The sequence below is a fragment of the Natator depressus genome, chromosome 10, assembly GCF_965152275.1.
Source record: "Natator depressus isolate rNatDep1 chromosome 10, rNatDep2.hap1, whole genome shotgun sequence".
In the NCBI taxonomy this organism is placed as follows: domain Eukaryota; kingdom Metazoa; phylum Chordata; order Testudines; family Cheloniidae; genus Natator; species Natator depressus.
In genome coordinates, this window is record NC_134243.1 from 21,658,046 (window position 1) to 21,675,208 (window position 17,163).

A 17,163-nucleotide genomic window follows, 5' to 3' on the forward strand; every position below is an offset into this window, starting at 1 on the left:
ATCTTATAATTAAGAGTTTTTAAATTAAACAAGTAAAATATGAATGTTTATCTTTGCTTCAAAATACCATTTGTCCCTATCTATAAATAGGTTTATGTGATAGCTATTGCCTTCCTCCATCCCCCAGCATAACAAGTTGCAAATGTGGGCTGTTGTTGAATTTGCCAAGAGCCGTTACATTATCAGCATCTAACCCATTATTTTGAAGCTCTTAGGGGTATGTTGACTGTGAAAGCTGCTATATTAAATTAATTCTCCTTTATTGTATTTCAGAACTGAAAAGGGAATTGGTCTTAGAAAGCAACCCAAAGTGGGAGGCCTTAAGAGAAGTATTGAAAGAGATTGAATCTGAGAACGAGAACAAGAACAGTGAGGATCTTGGTGGGCCAGGTGAGAGAGTACTAAATGTTTCTCATTTGGTTAATCTTTCTTTTAAGAGAACAGAACTGAAATTATGTTTCTGAAATATATCATACCAAAGTACTAGATGTGTAATATTTATGAATTTGAGAGAGAAATTCTGTGTAAAACAAAAAGGCGTGAGCTTTTGAAAGCACTGTAAATTTATGAGCTTGAAATGTGCTTTTGAACACATTAACACATGAAAGTCCATAACTTAAAATCAGTGTTGCAACCAACATTTTGTGTTGACTATTCCTTTATGATTGGCACGTGGGTATCCTAGCTCTCTCCCACTCTGTCCCCTGGTGCCATGGTTGCCACCATCTTATCTTTTCACTGTCCATTTTCTTCTTCTTGTTTCCTTTCTGATATGCCTCTTTTTCCCATGCCCCACTAGCCCTGATGGCTTCCCCCGATCTTTCCTTTCTTCTGCCTTGTTTGACCTGGTAGGGATGCTCTCTGCTCCCTGTGAGGCCCTCTTCCACTCCTTTTTGCCACGCAGTACTTTAAGGAGCAACCCTGTGCAGTATCACCTGGAGGAGTCTGAGAATGCACACAGGGACTCTAACTTGTGGAAATACCTACAAGTTGGGAGCATGCCTGCCTTAAAAAAATCTCTTAAGCCAACCAAGCATAGATATGGTAGTCAAGTGGATAAAACAGTACAGACTATTAATATTTTTACCACGACTGTCTTCTCCTCCCACCACCACCACCTTCACTATCTCTTATGGTTTCTGATTAGAGACATCTGTGAAGTGAAACAGATTAGGAGCCTATATTCCTAGTCAACTAGATTCTAGAGGTAGCACCATTGCAGATGTGTCTACTGAAGGAGTGTTTTGCCAGGATAGGAATGCTGATATACTATACCAGTAAATTGGTCGTAGTGTGGATACTGCTATACCAGCAAAGCAGTGGTTTGTAATGATATAGTATAAACGCCTGCCCAAGTGGAAAAAAGCTATCCTGGTAAAAGCACAGTTTTGCTGGTATAATTGTCTCTATGCTACGACATAGCTGTGCTGGCAAAAGTCTGGTTAGGGCTCACACCTCTTTGAGCCCCTGAATGACACAGTTATATTAGTAGAAGTCTGTCATGTAGACGTAACCCAAGTGATTGAGCAGCACAAGGTCCATTGAGTTTTAATGGAACATGTGCTTTTATAAATCCCACCCATAATGTACCTAGATTAAGATATTTCCTGGATAGGCTGACTCTTTGCTTAGACCCATCTAATAGTTTGTATATAGTGAAATATCAATGAAGGGATGGAATAGGTGTGTAGTCTCTGCAAAGTTAATTAAGTCTCTTGAATACAAGCATATCTATATTTCAAAGAGGGTACAGCTAATAAAAACTGGTCCTGACAAAGGTTCCTGAGGTGAAATCATTCCTCTCCTCTTTATTGCTAAGTATGAAGTAGAGGATATAGGATTAAGCCATTGCTAAGTGTGAAGTAGAGGATATAGGATTAAGCCATACGTGGAAAATAACTTTTCCCAAACAAAGCACTTAATTAACCTGTATTTAAGGATTAATGACTCTAACTTCATCCCAAAAATCCTTGAGAATAGCTTTCTTAATAAAAAAAATAAAAAGAGACAAACATTATCCTGGAAATTCAACATTAACTTTCCACTTTATCCTAAAAAAATCCAGATCCAAACATTCAAGTGATGCCAGTACTCAGTTAAGGACACCCAAGCACCCTTAACTCTGCCCCCATAGTACCACCATGAAAACAACTAGAAACTTTGAAATAACTGTATTTGTCTATTGTTACATGGTCATGTCAATTACCATGACAATTAGTATACCTTATTTGTAAGCCTGTAGTGGTTGTACATACTCCAGCCTTCTGAAGAGGAAGTTCTACAGAACTTTTAAACACTGGACAAGTAGAGCTCCCCTTCAATAAATCCTCTAAAGCCATAGGAGCTACACAAGAGTGTGACCCACTTGCACTTCCTAGGAGTGTAGTTACCTTTCTAGGTTTGGGGGGACACCATGATCTTGAACCGGGTTTAAAATCTGGTGGAGCTGAGGTACAACTCATTCCATCTTGTGAAGCTTGGACCAGTGTGAGAGTGCGGCACCTTACTTGGCACCCCTCTACCCTCCAAGTGCTATAGGTGCTGGATTGTGGGGATGGCAATAGTTGCTTCTGACTAGCTCCTTTACTGTCTCGCCTCTTTGTCAGGGTATTCTTCCCCTAAACTGTACCAAATTCTATTGGGAGAAAATGAGGGGGCACAAGTGCTCTTTTCTCCCCTCTTAGGGTAGCATCAGCTGGCCCCACCCTCTTTTGAGGTCGGAGTCCACCTGAACCAGCTTGTGAGGAAGCTTACTCTGCAAAAAGAGAGTCAGTCAAAGACTCCAAACAGCAATAGCATTATGCGCTTTTGTATGTTCTGGGCTCATTAATGCAGATGGAAACAGTTGAAAATTAGAACAGGTTCAGTTAATGTGTTGTTTTTCATTTCATTCCGTGGTGCAAAAACAAAGTTACAATATATGCTACATCTGTCTCATTTCAATTGGTCAGAAGAAAAATATTTCTGATTCTGACAGTTTAGGAGTAAAGAACCATGAACTTTCATTGACTTTCTGTGCTTTGATTTTTGTTCAGTTCAAAACAAAAAATCATGTAATTTAGACTGTCCCCAAAATTCCAGAGCAACTACTAGTAAAAAGTGTAAAGACATTTGGCAAGTGTACTCCTGAGATCATTTTAAAACAATTTATATCTCTGCCCAAGAGGATTCTTGTAATTGGATATAAAAAAGTCCAGTGTAACAAATTATAAACATAATATTATTTCTTGACTGCAGGGCAAGTGCTTATTTGTGCCAGTGATGACCGAACTTGTGCACAGCTGAGAGAGTATATTATTGCTGGAGCAGAGGCACTTTTAATGAGGCTCTATAACAAAACTTTTGGGAAGGATGAAAGAGCTGGAGAAGCATGGATTAAGGATAGAAAAGCTGTCAAGTCCAAAGGAAATGCCAGATCGGCCAAAGGATCTCAAACCAAAAAAGCCAACGTACATGTCTCCTCAAAACAAAACAAAATCATGAAGAAACAAGACTTGACTCTAACCCAAATGATGGGAAAAACAGAGGAGGAAAACATAGGAGAGGAGATGGAGGGCTATAAGGAATCAAGCAGCAGTGAAGAAATCAGTACAGAAGAAACCAAACCTGAAGATTTCCATCTAAACTTAGCATCAGATGCTTATTATGGTATCTTCAAAACCCCGCTAACTATTCTTCATCCTTTGCAGGGTTGTAGTGACCCCTATGCTCTCACTCGGGTATTGCATGAAGTGGAACCAAGATATGTACTGCTATATGATGCAGAACTAACTTTTGTTCGGCAGCTGGAAATCTACAAGGCAAGCAGGCCTGGGAATCCCTTGAGGCAAGTTGACTTGGTAATAACAGAATGCAGTTGCTCTAATTTTAGCTCTTTAAAAAATCAAAACCAAAAACAAAATGTTCATTGTTGAGGTATTTTGGAAGTTAACCCAGAAAATCAATTAATGGCTTTATTTAGTTTTCCTCTATCTAATTCCTAATCTGTCTCTTTTTCAGTATAAAAATACAAAAACATGTAGACTGTAATTTACCCTCCTTAAAAAAAAAATATATATATATATATATATATATATATATAATTTTATTTCTCCAGTGGATGTTAAACCCCCTTAACAATTTATCAATACATCAGTAATCAATTACATATATTGTACCCTGCTTTAGAGACTTCCCATTTAGTCTTGTGGTTATTCTTCTTGGGTGGTGTAGGGGAGGTTTAATACTAGGTATGTATAAAACATTTCATGTTGGCTGTACATCCAAAGGGAGTTTGCTAAATTCTCTCTGCTTCCCAGCAAAACTCCTCTGTTTTCATACTCGTATGCTCCTTCTGAAGAGTTTATTCTTTATGCTCATCCAAAAGCCTAACCCTGCTGTTGGGCAGATTATTCAGAAACATATTGTTAGGACAGGTACAGGAAACACGATTAGGAAATTAGGATCATTCTGCTTCAAGTTTTCTAATGCTAATGACACTTCAAATATGTCATCAAGAAAACAACACTTGGATATATCTTGAACATGGCGGGGAGTGAGGAAGAGAGATGATTGAAATAGCTCCATGTAAATTGTACACTCTGGATAAATTGATAAAATACAAAAACTTGCATTTATTGTAGCATAGAGTATACAAATTTAAATGCAATATCAGGAAATACAAAAGTTAAAATTGAACACAGTGCTAACTCTCTGCCCTCTTGAGCCTAGTGCAATAGTCTTGACTTGCATGACTTCTCACATGCAAGATTAGGCTATGATTTACTGAAAGTTAATCTGCAATAAAGTGGGGTTTCAGAGTAACAGCCATGTTAGTCTGTATTCGCAAAAAGAAAAGGAGTACTTGTGGCACCTTAGAGACTAACCAATTTACTTGAGCATAAGCTTTCGTAAGCTACAGCTCACTTCATCGGATGCATACTGTGGAAACTGCAGAAGACATTATATACACAGAGACCATGAAACAATACCTCCTCCCACCCCACTCTCCTGCTGGTAATAGCTTATCTAAAGTGATCACTCTCCTTACAATGTGTATGATAATCAAGTTGGGCCATTTCCAGCACAAATCCAGGATTTAACAAGAACGTCTGAGGTGAGGGGAGGGGGGGTAGGAAAAAACAAGGGGAAATAGGTTACCTTGCATAATGACTTAGCCACTCCCAGTCTCTATTCAAGCCTAAGTTAATTGTATCCAATTTGCAAATGAATTCCAATTCAACAGTCTCTCGCTGGAGTCTGGATTTGAAGTTTTTTTGTTGTAATATCGCAGACATGAAAGTTGCGATATTACAACAAAAAAACTTCAAATCCAGACTCCAGCGAGAGACTATTGAATTGGAATTCATTTGCAGATTGGATACAATTAACTTAGGCTTGAATAGAGACTGGGAGTGGCTAAGTCATTATGCAAGGTAACCTATTTCCCCTTGTTTTTTCCTACCCCCACCCCCCCAGACATTCTTGTTAAACCCTGGATTTGTGCTGGAAATGGCCCACCTTGATTATCATACACATTGTAAGGAGAGTGATCACTTTAGATAAGCTATTACCAGCAGGAGAGTGGGGTGGGGGGAGGTATTTTTTCATGCTTTGTGTGTATAAAAAGATCTTCTACACTTTCCACAGTATGCATCCGATGAAGTGAGCTGTAGCTCACGAAAGCTTATGCTCAGATAAATTGGTTAGTCTCTAAGGTGCCACAAGTACTCCTTTTCTTTTTGCGAATAAAGTAGGGTGTCAATTTAAATAGGATTTACTGTTTCTGATTAACTCCATAGCACGCTTATTCTAGAATGAGATGGCTTATTCAAAATTATCTTAATCCACTCTCAAATTAATCAGGAATAGTTAATCAGAAATAGCTATTCCTGAACTCCCCATGTAGACAAGCCCTTAGATTCACAGGTATTCTTCTATGTATGGCAATGCATGAGAATCACTTAAATCATTAAATATCCATTACATACTAGAGATGAAGTACAGTAGCATACTCACTAGCATTATATACTGGTATATATAAGGGATTACAATTAAATTACAACATTAATTACTATAAATACATTGCTATCAGTGTGGTGTCATTAATGTAATTTAAGATAAGTATCCTGTGTAATTGATTATAATTATATACTTAGCTGGAAAAACACATTTATCAGCTATGTAAAAATTCAAATTTCACCTTGTATTTGTAAAGTTAGCAGTATAGCTTGTAATTTTCAAATCAGTATACAAATATAAACATGTCTATACCTTGCAATTGAAAAAACAGCTTTATAGAGAAAGTAATGTATATCTAATACTGAGTTAAGGTCCAACTGGGGAAGGTGAGGTTAAAAGAGTACCTAAAATTGCAGAAATCACAAGATATTTTAAATGTGTAGCTGCTGAGCCATTAGTTGATGTATCTTATTTTTAATTATCCAATTTATTGCACCTGTTTGTGGAGTTGCATGCAGTCAAATAATGTCAACCCCAATCTTTCAGGAGAGGGCAGGAAAGCCAGGTGCAGTAAATAGCACATGAGTGCAGGAACCAATAGCTTTTCCCACACATTGTTGGAAGAGGTACAGAAGAATATCAACTGACATAACTGTCTGAAATTTTGATACAGCAAAAATTGAACACTGCTCTGCTGAAGACATTTGTTAACAGTTTTGTATTAATATTTCAAACTAATTACAGGTATTCCAGTAGAATCATATGAGTTGTTTATGTGCATGTTTATAGAATAGTAACTTAACTTGTCCACACATGTATGTTTATGAAAAATACATGATGGCTGTGGTGAATGTGACACTTACTGCAAAAGGGGACCCGCTGATTCCCTTTACAGAGAAGTTAAAATCTCTGTTGTTGTTTTTCTCATAACTTTTCTTCTTTCATAGTGCTTTCTTTAAAGTATTCCCACCGGTTCGTTTATTTTATAAACATTATTTTGAGAAGACTGCATGTAACTGCAAGAAAGACGTGACCTCTCAGTTTTTATTTCCTCCTTTTTGTAAAAGGACTAGCTTGTCGTGTAAACCAGCTCTGGTCAGGGGACTGTTTCATCCACTCCAGTTGCATTCCAGAATTTTTTTTTAATGCTTATCCTTCTTTTGGCGAAAGGGGAGTCGTTTGGATAGAAGAACTCTAACAGATGAATTTTGATCAGTTTAACTTTAGTAGAAGTGTAAATAATGGAGTCTATTTTTAGTCAAATATTTATTTTTCAAACACTTAAAACTGCTTATCTCAAATACTGATGTTCATGTTGGTTTCAGGATAAAATTGTGTGTTTTGTGACCTGAAGTACATTGTTTCCTGACCTACAGGGTTTATTTCCTTATATATGGAGGTTCAACAGAAGAACAGCGCTATCTTACTGTGCTGAGAAAAGAAAAAGAAGCTTTTGAAAAACTCATTCGGTAACTTAAAGCGGACTTGCTAGCTTTCTAGTACATCAGCTGTTTCATGTTTCTTTGTTTTTTTTATGTCCACTTCTTAAATATAGGGGTTTTTTCTTATTTATGTAAAATGTCTGTGTAACCTTCCAATTTTACCAGTTTTTCAACATTAATCAGAGATCAGAAGGATGGCCGTGTTAGTCTGGATCTGTAAAAGTGGCAAAGAGTCCTATGGCACCTTCGTCGGTTGCATCTGACAAAGTGGTATTCACCCACGAAAGCTTATGCTCCAATACGTCTGTTAGTCTATAAGGTGCCACCGGACTCTTTGCCATTAATCAGAGAGTCTTCCACAGTCCTCTTCTGAAACACGTGCTTGCCCAAAAAGTCAGAAATTTGACAGGCTCAAGCAGCCTTTTGGATGATATTCAGAGCTATGTACCGATATTGTCTGGGAAACTATCTTAAATTTTGTTCCTGGTTTCCAGAATAGTAAGTTTTGCAAGATACCGAGCAAACTTGTGCAGGTTTTCATGGCTTTATGTAGTAGTTTCATGGGAGGGAGAGAGCATTAAATTATTTTGGGATGGTGTATCACTACCACAGAGTTCAATTAACCAATTTATTTGAGCATAAGCTTTCGTGAGCTACAGCTCACTTCATCGGATGCATCCGATGAAGTGAGCTGTAGCTCACGAAAGCTTATGCTCAAATAAATTGGTTAGTCTCTAAGGTGCCACAAGTACTCCTTTTCTTTTTGCGAATACAGACTAACACGGCTGTTACTCTGAAACAGAGTTCAATGTTTGTGCTGATACTTAGGGCTATATTATGCTAATGTCGCATGTTTAGTCCCTTATTCCAGGAGGAATCCCACACAAATCAGATGAGGCTCCTCACAGAGTAAAGTATTAATCATTGCTGAATAAGGATAGCAGAATCTGGTCCTTAATGACCTGGAAGATAAAATAAATTGTCATTCTGATCAGATTTGCAGGCAATCCTAAACTGTGTGAGTTCTCTGTTGCTGTTTTGCCGGATAGAAAATGTTTTGTAGTATTTGTCATATTTTTATCCTTGAAAACCCAGTTACGAAATATAATGCAAGTAATTCCAAATGCTTCTATTCCTCTGTTAATAATTCTTTAGAGAGAAGGCCAGCATGGTTATCCCTGAGGAAAGAGAAGGCAGAGATGAAACAAACTTGGATCTAGTAAGAGATTCTACTTCTGCAACTGTTTCTACTGACACACGCAAAGCAGGTGAGTTTTAGCAATTCCTGGAGCTACTTGTAGGTCTTTAGGTTATATAATGAGAGGTGTTTGACAGAAATATCTAGCATACTGTTATTTCAGAAATCTGTCGTGCACGCTGTTAATGGTCTAGCAGTAACATGTTGGCATCTGAGTGCAGATCTCTGCCTCAGAATCTAGGAAGTGCTGCAGAATCAGTGCACCCTGCCCTTTAGAGGTGAAAATGGAGCACCTTGGATCACTGTAGAAATGTCATGTAGTAAATCTAACCATCTTTGCTGCTGAGTATTGTAGAGTCACATCCTACCCTCCTGGATTAGAGGGAAGATGTCATGACTTGCAGTGTGTTGGTTTAATGTTTCAAATTGATTGATAAGTGTTCAATCCTTCACCTGTTAAAGTAATAGCTAAAACTCCAGTTGATTTCAATGGGCAAAAGAACTTGTTCCTTCTCTCTCATTATGAGATTTTAAGGCAGAAAGAGAATGGGGGTGGCAGCAATATCTTTCCACAAGAGCAAGATGCATTTGTTTTATGAAAGTCAAGGCACTGGGGAGAGTGAACAGAAAGAGGTGTAGGGGTGGACTCCTCAGGGCAAGGCTACATGTGCTGCAGTAAGAGGCTGGCTTTTTTTTTTTTTTAAGCAGTAGGAAGGCGGTTAGGGTTCTAATCAAAGGCTCAGATTTATAAAAGACATGCAGGAGTTAACTATCTAAAAAATCAGTTAATAAGGATAAAAAAGGAACAAGTTAGAATACGATTAAAGTGTCACCAAATTCTTGCTTATAGTCATCTTGTGTTGTATCCTTTCTCCAAACACCTGTGTGAATGTGTTATCTGCTTAGACCACATGCATTTCAGGGCAAGAATCTATCTTATTCTGTGTCTATAAAGTGCTTAGCACACCTTTGGGTGCCATTTAAAAGGATTTTTGTACGGAGCCTGACATAATGCTCCAAGATATCTGTCAGAGCGTTTAAAAATACATAGGGCAAAAATCAGCTCTGTTGGCAGTGGGTGCAATTCCCATTATTTTCACTGGGAGTTGAACTCACTTGCTCTGGGACTAAATTTGGTCCAGTTTGTGTGCAGAGCCAGGTCTGTGACTTAAATGTCCTGCACTGGCTTATTTAAAAAATCTCTCTTTTGACTGAAAGTCTAGTTGCGTGGGCCAGTAATGTTTGGAAGTGCTGCAGAAGCGGTGCTATAAGCTTTGAAAGATGGCAGGAAGCACTGCTGTGCAGCTCACACCACCAACTCCTCTGACTGATAAAGTAGCTGTATTAACTGACTCTGTAAGGAGGCCTGTTTATTCATCTCAATCAGAGTGAATGATGCTTGCTGTGTGAAGACTTATGAAGGGGGAGGGTTTAAAGTGATGCTGCCCTTTTAAAGCAGAAAAGTTGGGCTGTCAGGGCCTTCTGTTCCTTTGATAGATGTGCAAAATTCCCATTGATTTATAGAGTGGGTAGATTTCATTTGCAAACTGAACACAGAATATACTACTTAGAATTTAGAAAGATAAAAATATATTGGAAAACTAATATGAATATCCAACAACTTGGTAGAAAGGACTCTGCTTATAGTAAACAGAATTCAGCCAATACCTAAAAAATGTGCAAACTGACAGCTCTGTTGATGGAAGATTAAGGTTTAGTTTTCATCCTCAAAAGCAAATGTATTCATTAATTTTGGGTGTTCCACAAATAGTTTCTTCAAAGGAGAGAAGAAGCCAGTGAAGGGATTCAAATAAGGGGGAAATATTGTCAGAGTGGTTGCAAAAGGAAGGAGATTTTTGCTGCAGTGTTTTGGATACAAAGCAGAGAAGAGACACATAATACATCCTCAATATGTGTCTCTTCTCAGCTTTCTATCCAAAACATTGCAGAAAAAAAATCAAATTTTTTTTGCTGCCACTCTGGCTCTGTTTGTCCTTATTTCAATCTCTTCATTGTTTTTTCTCTCCTTTCCATAGAAATTCAAATTCCTTGTTCTCATCTTTGCCCCTGCCATCATCTTTACACCTCGGCCCCTGCCTACATCTTGGCTCTCATTTCCTTCAGCATTCCTCTCTTGCCATATGTTCTACCTAATCTGTTCTTCATTATGCTCCATTTGTCTCTTCCCACTTTCAGTTTAATACTGACCACCCTCCACCCACACCTGAAACTTTAGTTTGTGTGACAAACAACATTGGTTTTATCTTTTAAATCCCTCCTTAAAACTTGCTGCTTTCACTTAGCTTTCCATCACTTATAACTTTCCAAGCCCCATCTATACCAGCTCTTAAGCCAAACTTGTTTATATTCAAGGGTGGGATCTGTCCTCCTGCAAATATGTAAAGGCCCAGATACATCAATAATAAGGTAAACTATCCCATTTGGGTAGCGGATGGTTGGGAGTAAATATGAGCAGCTTCATACTAAATTGTCAATGTTCCTTGCTTTTTAGAGTTTAAGGTAAACATAATTTTCTTTGATTACAACTTTTTTTGCCTACATTTGCCCAATGTGTTTAAATAGATTTTTGTCTATAGATGGATTAAAATTCTCATTATCAGCCAGTTGAATCATAATTACTCAATAGCCATTTACTGTAGTTTAAATTCCTCTCACAAGGCTCACAGATCTTGTAAAGCCTTCTTAGTAAATTATGTTCTATGCTCAATACAGCTGTATTTTAAAACTTTGTCTTGTTGGTGCATGCTAGTTTGTTTTTTAATTAGTGATAGGCTGATTCAATGGTATAGTAAATCCCATACTAAACTTGGGATCTCTGGGGTGAAGGGGTGGTATCCATCCATTATGAAAGCAATGAAAATATCCTTAAGGTGTTTTTTCAGTTTGAGGTTTAAAAAAACCCCCAACACTCTGATGTGATGTTAGTGCCCTAATATTCAAACTATACTACCTACTGGGTTTTAGGATTTTTCTAATTTGTTAATTAAATGACATACACTGAACATTGAGATTTTATAAAAGTATTTGCAGAATTTTAAATGTGTGGTCTTATGCAAAATACAGCAGTAAATATATATCTATAGATATAGATGTAAAATACCTGAATCAGAGGTCACCCTATGAAAGAGATTCACTGTAAATTGTTTATTCATTAGGTGGACAGGAACAGAAGAGCGTTCAACAAACTGTAATAGTGGATATGCGAGAATTTCGCAGTGAGCTTCCATCTCTGATTCATCGTCGTGGCATTGACATTGAACCTGTTACTTTGGAAGTTGGAGATTACATTCTCACCCCTGATATCTGCATCGAGCGGAAGAGTATCAGTGATTTGATCGGTTCCTTAAATAATGGGAGGCTCTATTCCCAATGCATTTCTATGTCTCGTTATTATAAGCGACCAATTCTTCTGATTGAATTCGACCCTAGCAAATCTTTCTCTCTCACTTCACGAGGCTCTCTACATCAAGAGATTTCCAGTAACGATATTACTTCTAAACTCACTCTTCTTACTCTTCATTTCCCAAGGTTACGTATCCTGTGGTGTCCGTCTCCCCATGTCACTGCTGAGTTGTTTGAGGAGTTGAAACAGAACAGGCCACAGCCTGATGCAGCAATAGCAATGGCCATTACAGCAGATTCTGAAATTGTTCCTGAGTCAGACAAGTATAACCCTGGACCACAGGATTTCTTATTAAAAATACCAGGTGTAAATGCCAAAAATTGCCGTATCTTAATGAACCACATTAAGAGCATTTCAGAGCTGGTAACTCTGTCACAGGACAAACTCTCAGAAATTCTGGGCAACGCTGTCAATGCTAAGCAGCTTTATGACTTCATTCACATATCCTATGCAGAGGCCATTTCTCAAGGGAAAACCAGAAGATGATTAATTAGGCCATACTGATGTCCCTTAAATAGCACTTTGGTAAAGTTTATTAGATATTAATTTTCTCTTGGTATAGACAGTTGTTGTGTCCTGTTAATGCCATTCCACCATATTTCAACATTCCCGAGGTCTTTATTGCTGAAAACAAGTTTTATGTACAAAAGACAAGTTGTCTTTAAACAGCATTAATTAGTGCATCATTTTATTCTTCCTAGTGTGTTTGCCAACTCTGGAGTAGTTCAGCTTTAAATGGTGTCCTAGGACCTACCAAAATCATGTGCTAAAGGATGAAGAAGAATCTCTTAAAATAAGAGAAACTGGCTATAGACTGTACACTGTCTTATATAAGTGAAGATGTGTTAAATTTCAGATTGGTGGAATACGGGTGCCATTTTGCATAGTATGTTGCTTTTTCCCTTGATATGCATAAACTATCATTTCTGTCAACATGATATGAATTCCCTAAATTACAGCTCTCCCATTGACAGTGGGGCAGCTGTTAAAATGCTCATAATTCTGTTCCTCTGTTTAAAGAAAAATACTGTGGATGACTCATTAACTTGACAATCCTCCTTCCTATCAGAAGTTTCTGTTTTGGTCAGAAATATGACTGCATAAAAGTGGCACCCTCTTGGGTTTGTTGGTCTTTCTGTTGTATGAATGGATTTTTTTTGTAGCATATAAAATTATTGTTCAGAAGTGAAGTTTTCTTGAAAAGTGAACAGTTTTTAAAACCTGCCATCTATTAAAGTCTTAATACTTTGCACTTGAGTGCCTTGAATGGATAGATTCAAGATTCATAGATTCAGTGCTGCTACTTCTTTTCACCTGAGAGCTGACTTTTAGTATTTTTAGGTAGCACATAATAGGAGTAGAAATCTAATTTCTCTGCAGTAATTTCTGTGTCACTTGTTATAAAAGAGGTACTTTCTGTGCTGAACTTTGAAATGATAGTCGCATATCAGAGCCTGCTTTTGCCCCTGGGGATAAATGCAGCTTCCAGTCACTAAGCACTAATACTTGACATTTACAAAATCTTGAGTATGTACCAGTTAAGAGTAATACATATTTTAGCAATTCACTGATTTGAAACCTATATGTACTATAGTACAGAAAAATGTATTATACATTTGCTGTATGTGAGTTTGACATTTTTGGCCTCATGATTTTTACTGTGCACTGTCTTTTAGTGTTTACTGTACATACATAAGTATTTAAATTACCTGTGAATTTGTCATTAAGTGCTTCATTCAGGGACTCATCTAAGTGTACTAGTTATTGCAGGCCTTCAAATAGAAAATTTTATTCTGCAAAAACCAAATTCAACATAAAATATGTTTTGGTTCTAGGTGAAATAGACCAAAAACGAAAGCTTTGCAGTTACAGCTGTAATGCTGTGCTTTTGTCACCCCATTTGACTAGTTATTACAGGGGTCACCAGGATTTTTGAAAGTGTGGAATCTGATCCTCTGTTTCCTTGCTTTTCTCAGTTTTTTAGAACCCTAACAGTCTAACTCTTTTCCCCTTTGTATAAAAAGATATTGCTTCATGGCTAAATGTAAAGCTCTTAAGCCAGGAATCATAAGTAGGTGCTGTTAAGTATTATAAATCACACAAGTGATTGTAAGAAGAGAAGAAAAATCATGTCTATTAATCTTCTTATACCAATTATGGCTGTCATGAACGTTTATCCTGCAGACTCCTTCAGAAAAGTAAACAGTGGAACAAAACCAGGATGCACATCTGTATGTTGTGTGTTTGGATCACTAAGGAGTACAGGAACTGTCGTTTTAGTTGTACTGCCTGTCAGCTGGATCAACTCCCTCATACATTTCTCAGAATTGCACATGGTGAAAGTGAAGGGCATGAAAATGTGACTTTGACAGTGATACAATAAAGGTGGTATCAGTAAAGCAGGTATAATATTTGCTAAATATTTAAGTTGCTTTTTTGTTTCTATAGAGTAAATTTAGCATTACTTTATACTGGACTTCTGTGTTTTTTAAGGAAAAATAGCATTTAGTATTGATACAGCTTTATTATTTGTAACATAATTATGCCCGAAGACCCCATTCAGGACCCAGTTGTGTTAAGGTCTAGACATATCCTTAAGACATGTTCCCTGCCCTGAAGATTTTATTCTGTAATTTCCCCACAAATTAATTAAATGTGTTCATTTAAAGGAATTAATTTGGTGCAGTTGTTCTTACCAGTGCCTTACTTTTTTTTTTTTCTATTTATGTTGTGTGTTTACAATGGTCAAACTTGCCTTTAGTTTGGGGATCTCTGACTTCTAATTCTCCACATTTTTGAAGATCATGTACATCTAGAAGTGGTGACAATGTATTACACGTTTCTAAAAGAATATGACAGTTGGAGATGAGCTAATAACTGGCTGTTTTAATCTTATTTCTACAGTCTGATTTAGGATTTGTCTCTAGAACAGGTTTGCTGGTAAGCTATCCTAGCAGATCTTTCTAGTGAAGACACAGCTTATACCAGTGAGTTCTTTTACCATTGTCCTGGACATACAGGAAAAAAGACAAGATGCAAGGGATGTGGTTTAATTAAACTGCAGCTTTATTAATTTAACTCATCTGGCAACTACTGGCAATCACTCATACAGTGCTTTTCATGATTCCTTAATCATTTCCTTCTATCAGCCCCCCCCCGGCCTCCACAGCTGGTTCCCAGCCCATTGGTGGGACACCACCACACTCCCCTCATATGTGGGTAAAGGGGGGTTCTCTCCTCACTCTGCCAGATTAGAAGCCTTAACCCTGTTCACCAGCTTCTTTGAGGGATTTCTTCTCCATAGTCCACTTTCCTATCCAGTTTATCAGGGAACCAGAAACCCTATGGAATAAGTACGTAGTCAGTATAGGTGTTAGAGGGGCTCAGGCTGAGAGACAAGGCTTATATAACCTCCCCCAGCTATGCAGAGGCCAATGGCTTAGCACTCCCCTGCCCCCAGGTGATACTTTCTACCCACTTCCGAGCCATCACCTCCTAGTCCATAAAGGAGGGGGGAGTTCTTAAAGGAGCCCACTACCCTTTCTCCTGTGCAGACAAAGCCCCCGCCTTGAGGTTGAGGGGGTTGCAGTATAACTTACTCTATTTCCCCCAAATGAAATAAGCTATACTGGCAAAATAACTTTTTTTCCTGGTATAGATGTGTCTACACAAGGTCTTGTGCTGGTTAGTGGTGTCTAGAGCTCTGCAAATCCATGGATATCCACTTTATAGCCATAGATATCCACTGGCCATTTTTGTAGATCAGATGCAGATACAAATTTTGTATCTAGAGCCCTGCAAATCTGTGGATATCCATGGATATCTGCATCTGCGGATCATTCTTGCGGATAGGATGCGGATACAAATTTTGTGTCTGTGCAGGGCTCTAGAGCAGTGGTTCTCAAAGCTGGTCCGCCACTTGTTCAGGGAAAGCCTCGCGTGCTGGACCAGTTTGTTTACCTGCCGCGTCTGCAGGTTCGGCCGATAGCAGCTCCCACTGGCCGCGGTTCGCCACTCCAGGCCAATGGGGACTGCAGGAAGGGCGGCCAGCACGTCCCTGGGCCCCCACCATTTCCTGCAGCCCCCATTGGCCTGGAGCGGCAAACCGCGGCCAGTAGGAGCCGCGATCGGCGGAACCTGCGGACGTGGCAGGTAAACAAACTGGCCCAGCCCGCCAGGGGCTTTTCCTGAGCAAGCGGTGGACCGGCTTTGAAAACCACTGCTCTAGAGGTGTCCTTTTTGCCTGCCCGCTCCCCCATTTCTAGCTGACATAGCTATATTGGCAAAACTTTTAAGTGCAAACCAGACCTTGGTCGGAAGCTTAATATTATTTGCTTAATATTTTGCCTTTAGTTACCAATATGCAGTCACCTTCTAGTAAGAGTGACATTGTCAAAGAGCAAAAGAATAGGAAGTTCAAATATTAAGGGGTTCCCCTTTGTCTGATCCAAGATCTTGTCTTAAACAGAATAATCGTATAAACAAAAACAAGGTAGATCTTTTTAGAGGAATTTGTCTCGCCAAACTACTTCAGTCATGCAGGATTCCAATTCTTTGACTATAGGGTGGGCCATAAAGCAAATATCTGTTAAAGAAATAGGGCTATTGAAAGAATACATTCTCCACGTGTTAAACAAAAACATAGTGTAAGCAAAAGTAATAGAGGACTGTTAGAGAATTTGCCTGTATGCTGATATTCTTTGCCAGGGGATGTTGTGAAGGCCAAAACTATGACAGGGTTAAAAAAAAAAACTAGATAAGTTCCTGGAAGTTAGGTCCATCAATGGCTATTATGGCTATGCATTCCAGGGTGGGCACAGATGCAACACTATTCTCTGAGTGTCCCTAGCCTCTGTTTGCCAGAAGCTGGGAGTGGATGACAGGGGATGGATGACTTGATATTGCCTGTTCTGTTCATTCCCTCTGAAGCTCCTGGCATGGGCCACTGTCGGAAGACAGGATACTGGGCTAGATGGACCATTGGTCTGACCCAGTATGACCATTCATATGTTCCAGTGACAGTCTTCAGAGCTCATTTTTTTTTCAGTTAAGTGTAAAATCCTTAATAGCAAAGTTTATAAAGAAAATTCTAACTCTTTCATAATGATTCTGTTAAGTGCTGTTATAAAAAGCTGGATGCATGATATTCTCCCATAGAC

The 17,163-nt window shown here is 38.5% G+C and overlaps 1 protein-coding gene across 1 annotated transcript in view; it reads left to right on the forward strand.

Moving 5' to 3' along the window:
* Positions 1–14,676, forward strand: part of ERCC4 (ERCC excision repair 4, endonuclease catalytic subunit) — a 31,456-nt gene extending 16,780 nt beyond the window's left edge. Inside the window, exons 7-11 of the mRNA XM_074964621.1 lie at positions 274–390; positions 3,238–3,826; positions 7,317–7,409; positions 8,538–8,650; positions 11,757–14,676. Coding sequence (XP_074820722.1) covers positions 274–390; positions 3,238–3,826; positions 7,317–7,409; positions 8,538–8,650; positions 11,757–12,490 — 1,646 coding nt within the window. The 3' untranslated portion in view covers positions 12,491–14,676. The remainder of the gene's footprint in view (positions 1–273; positions 391–3,237; positions 3,827–7,316; positions 7,410–8,537; positions 8,651–11,756) is intronic.
* The last annotated feature ends 2,487 nt before the right edge of the window (positions 14,677–17,163 follow it).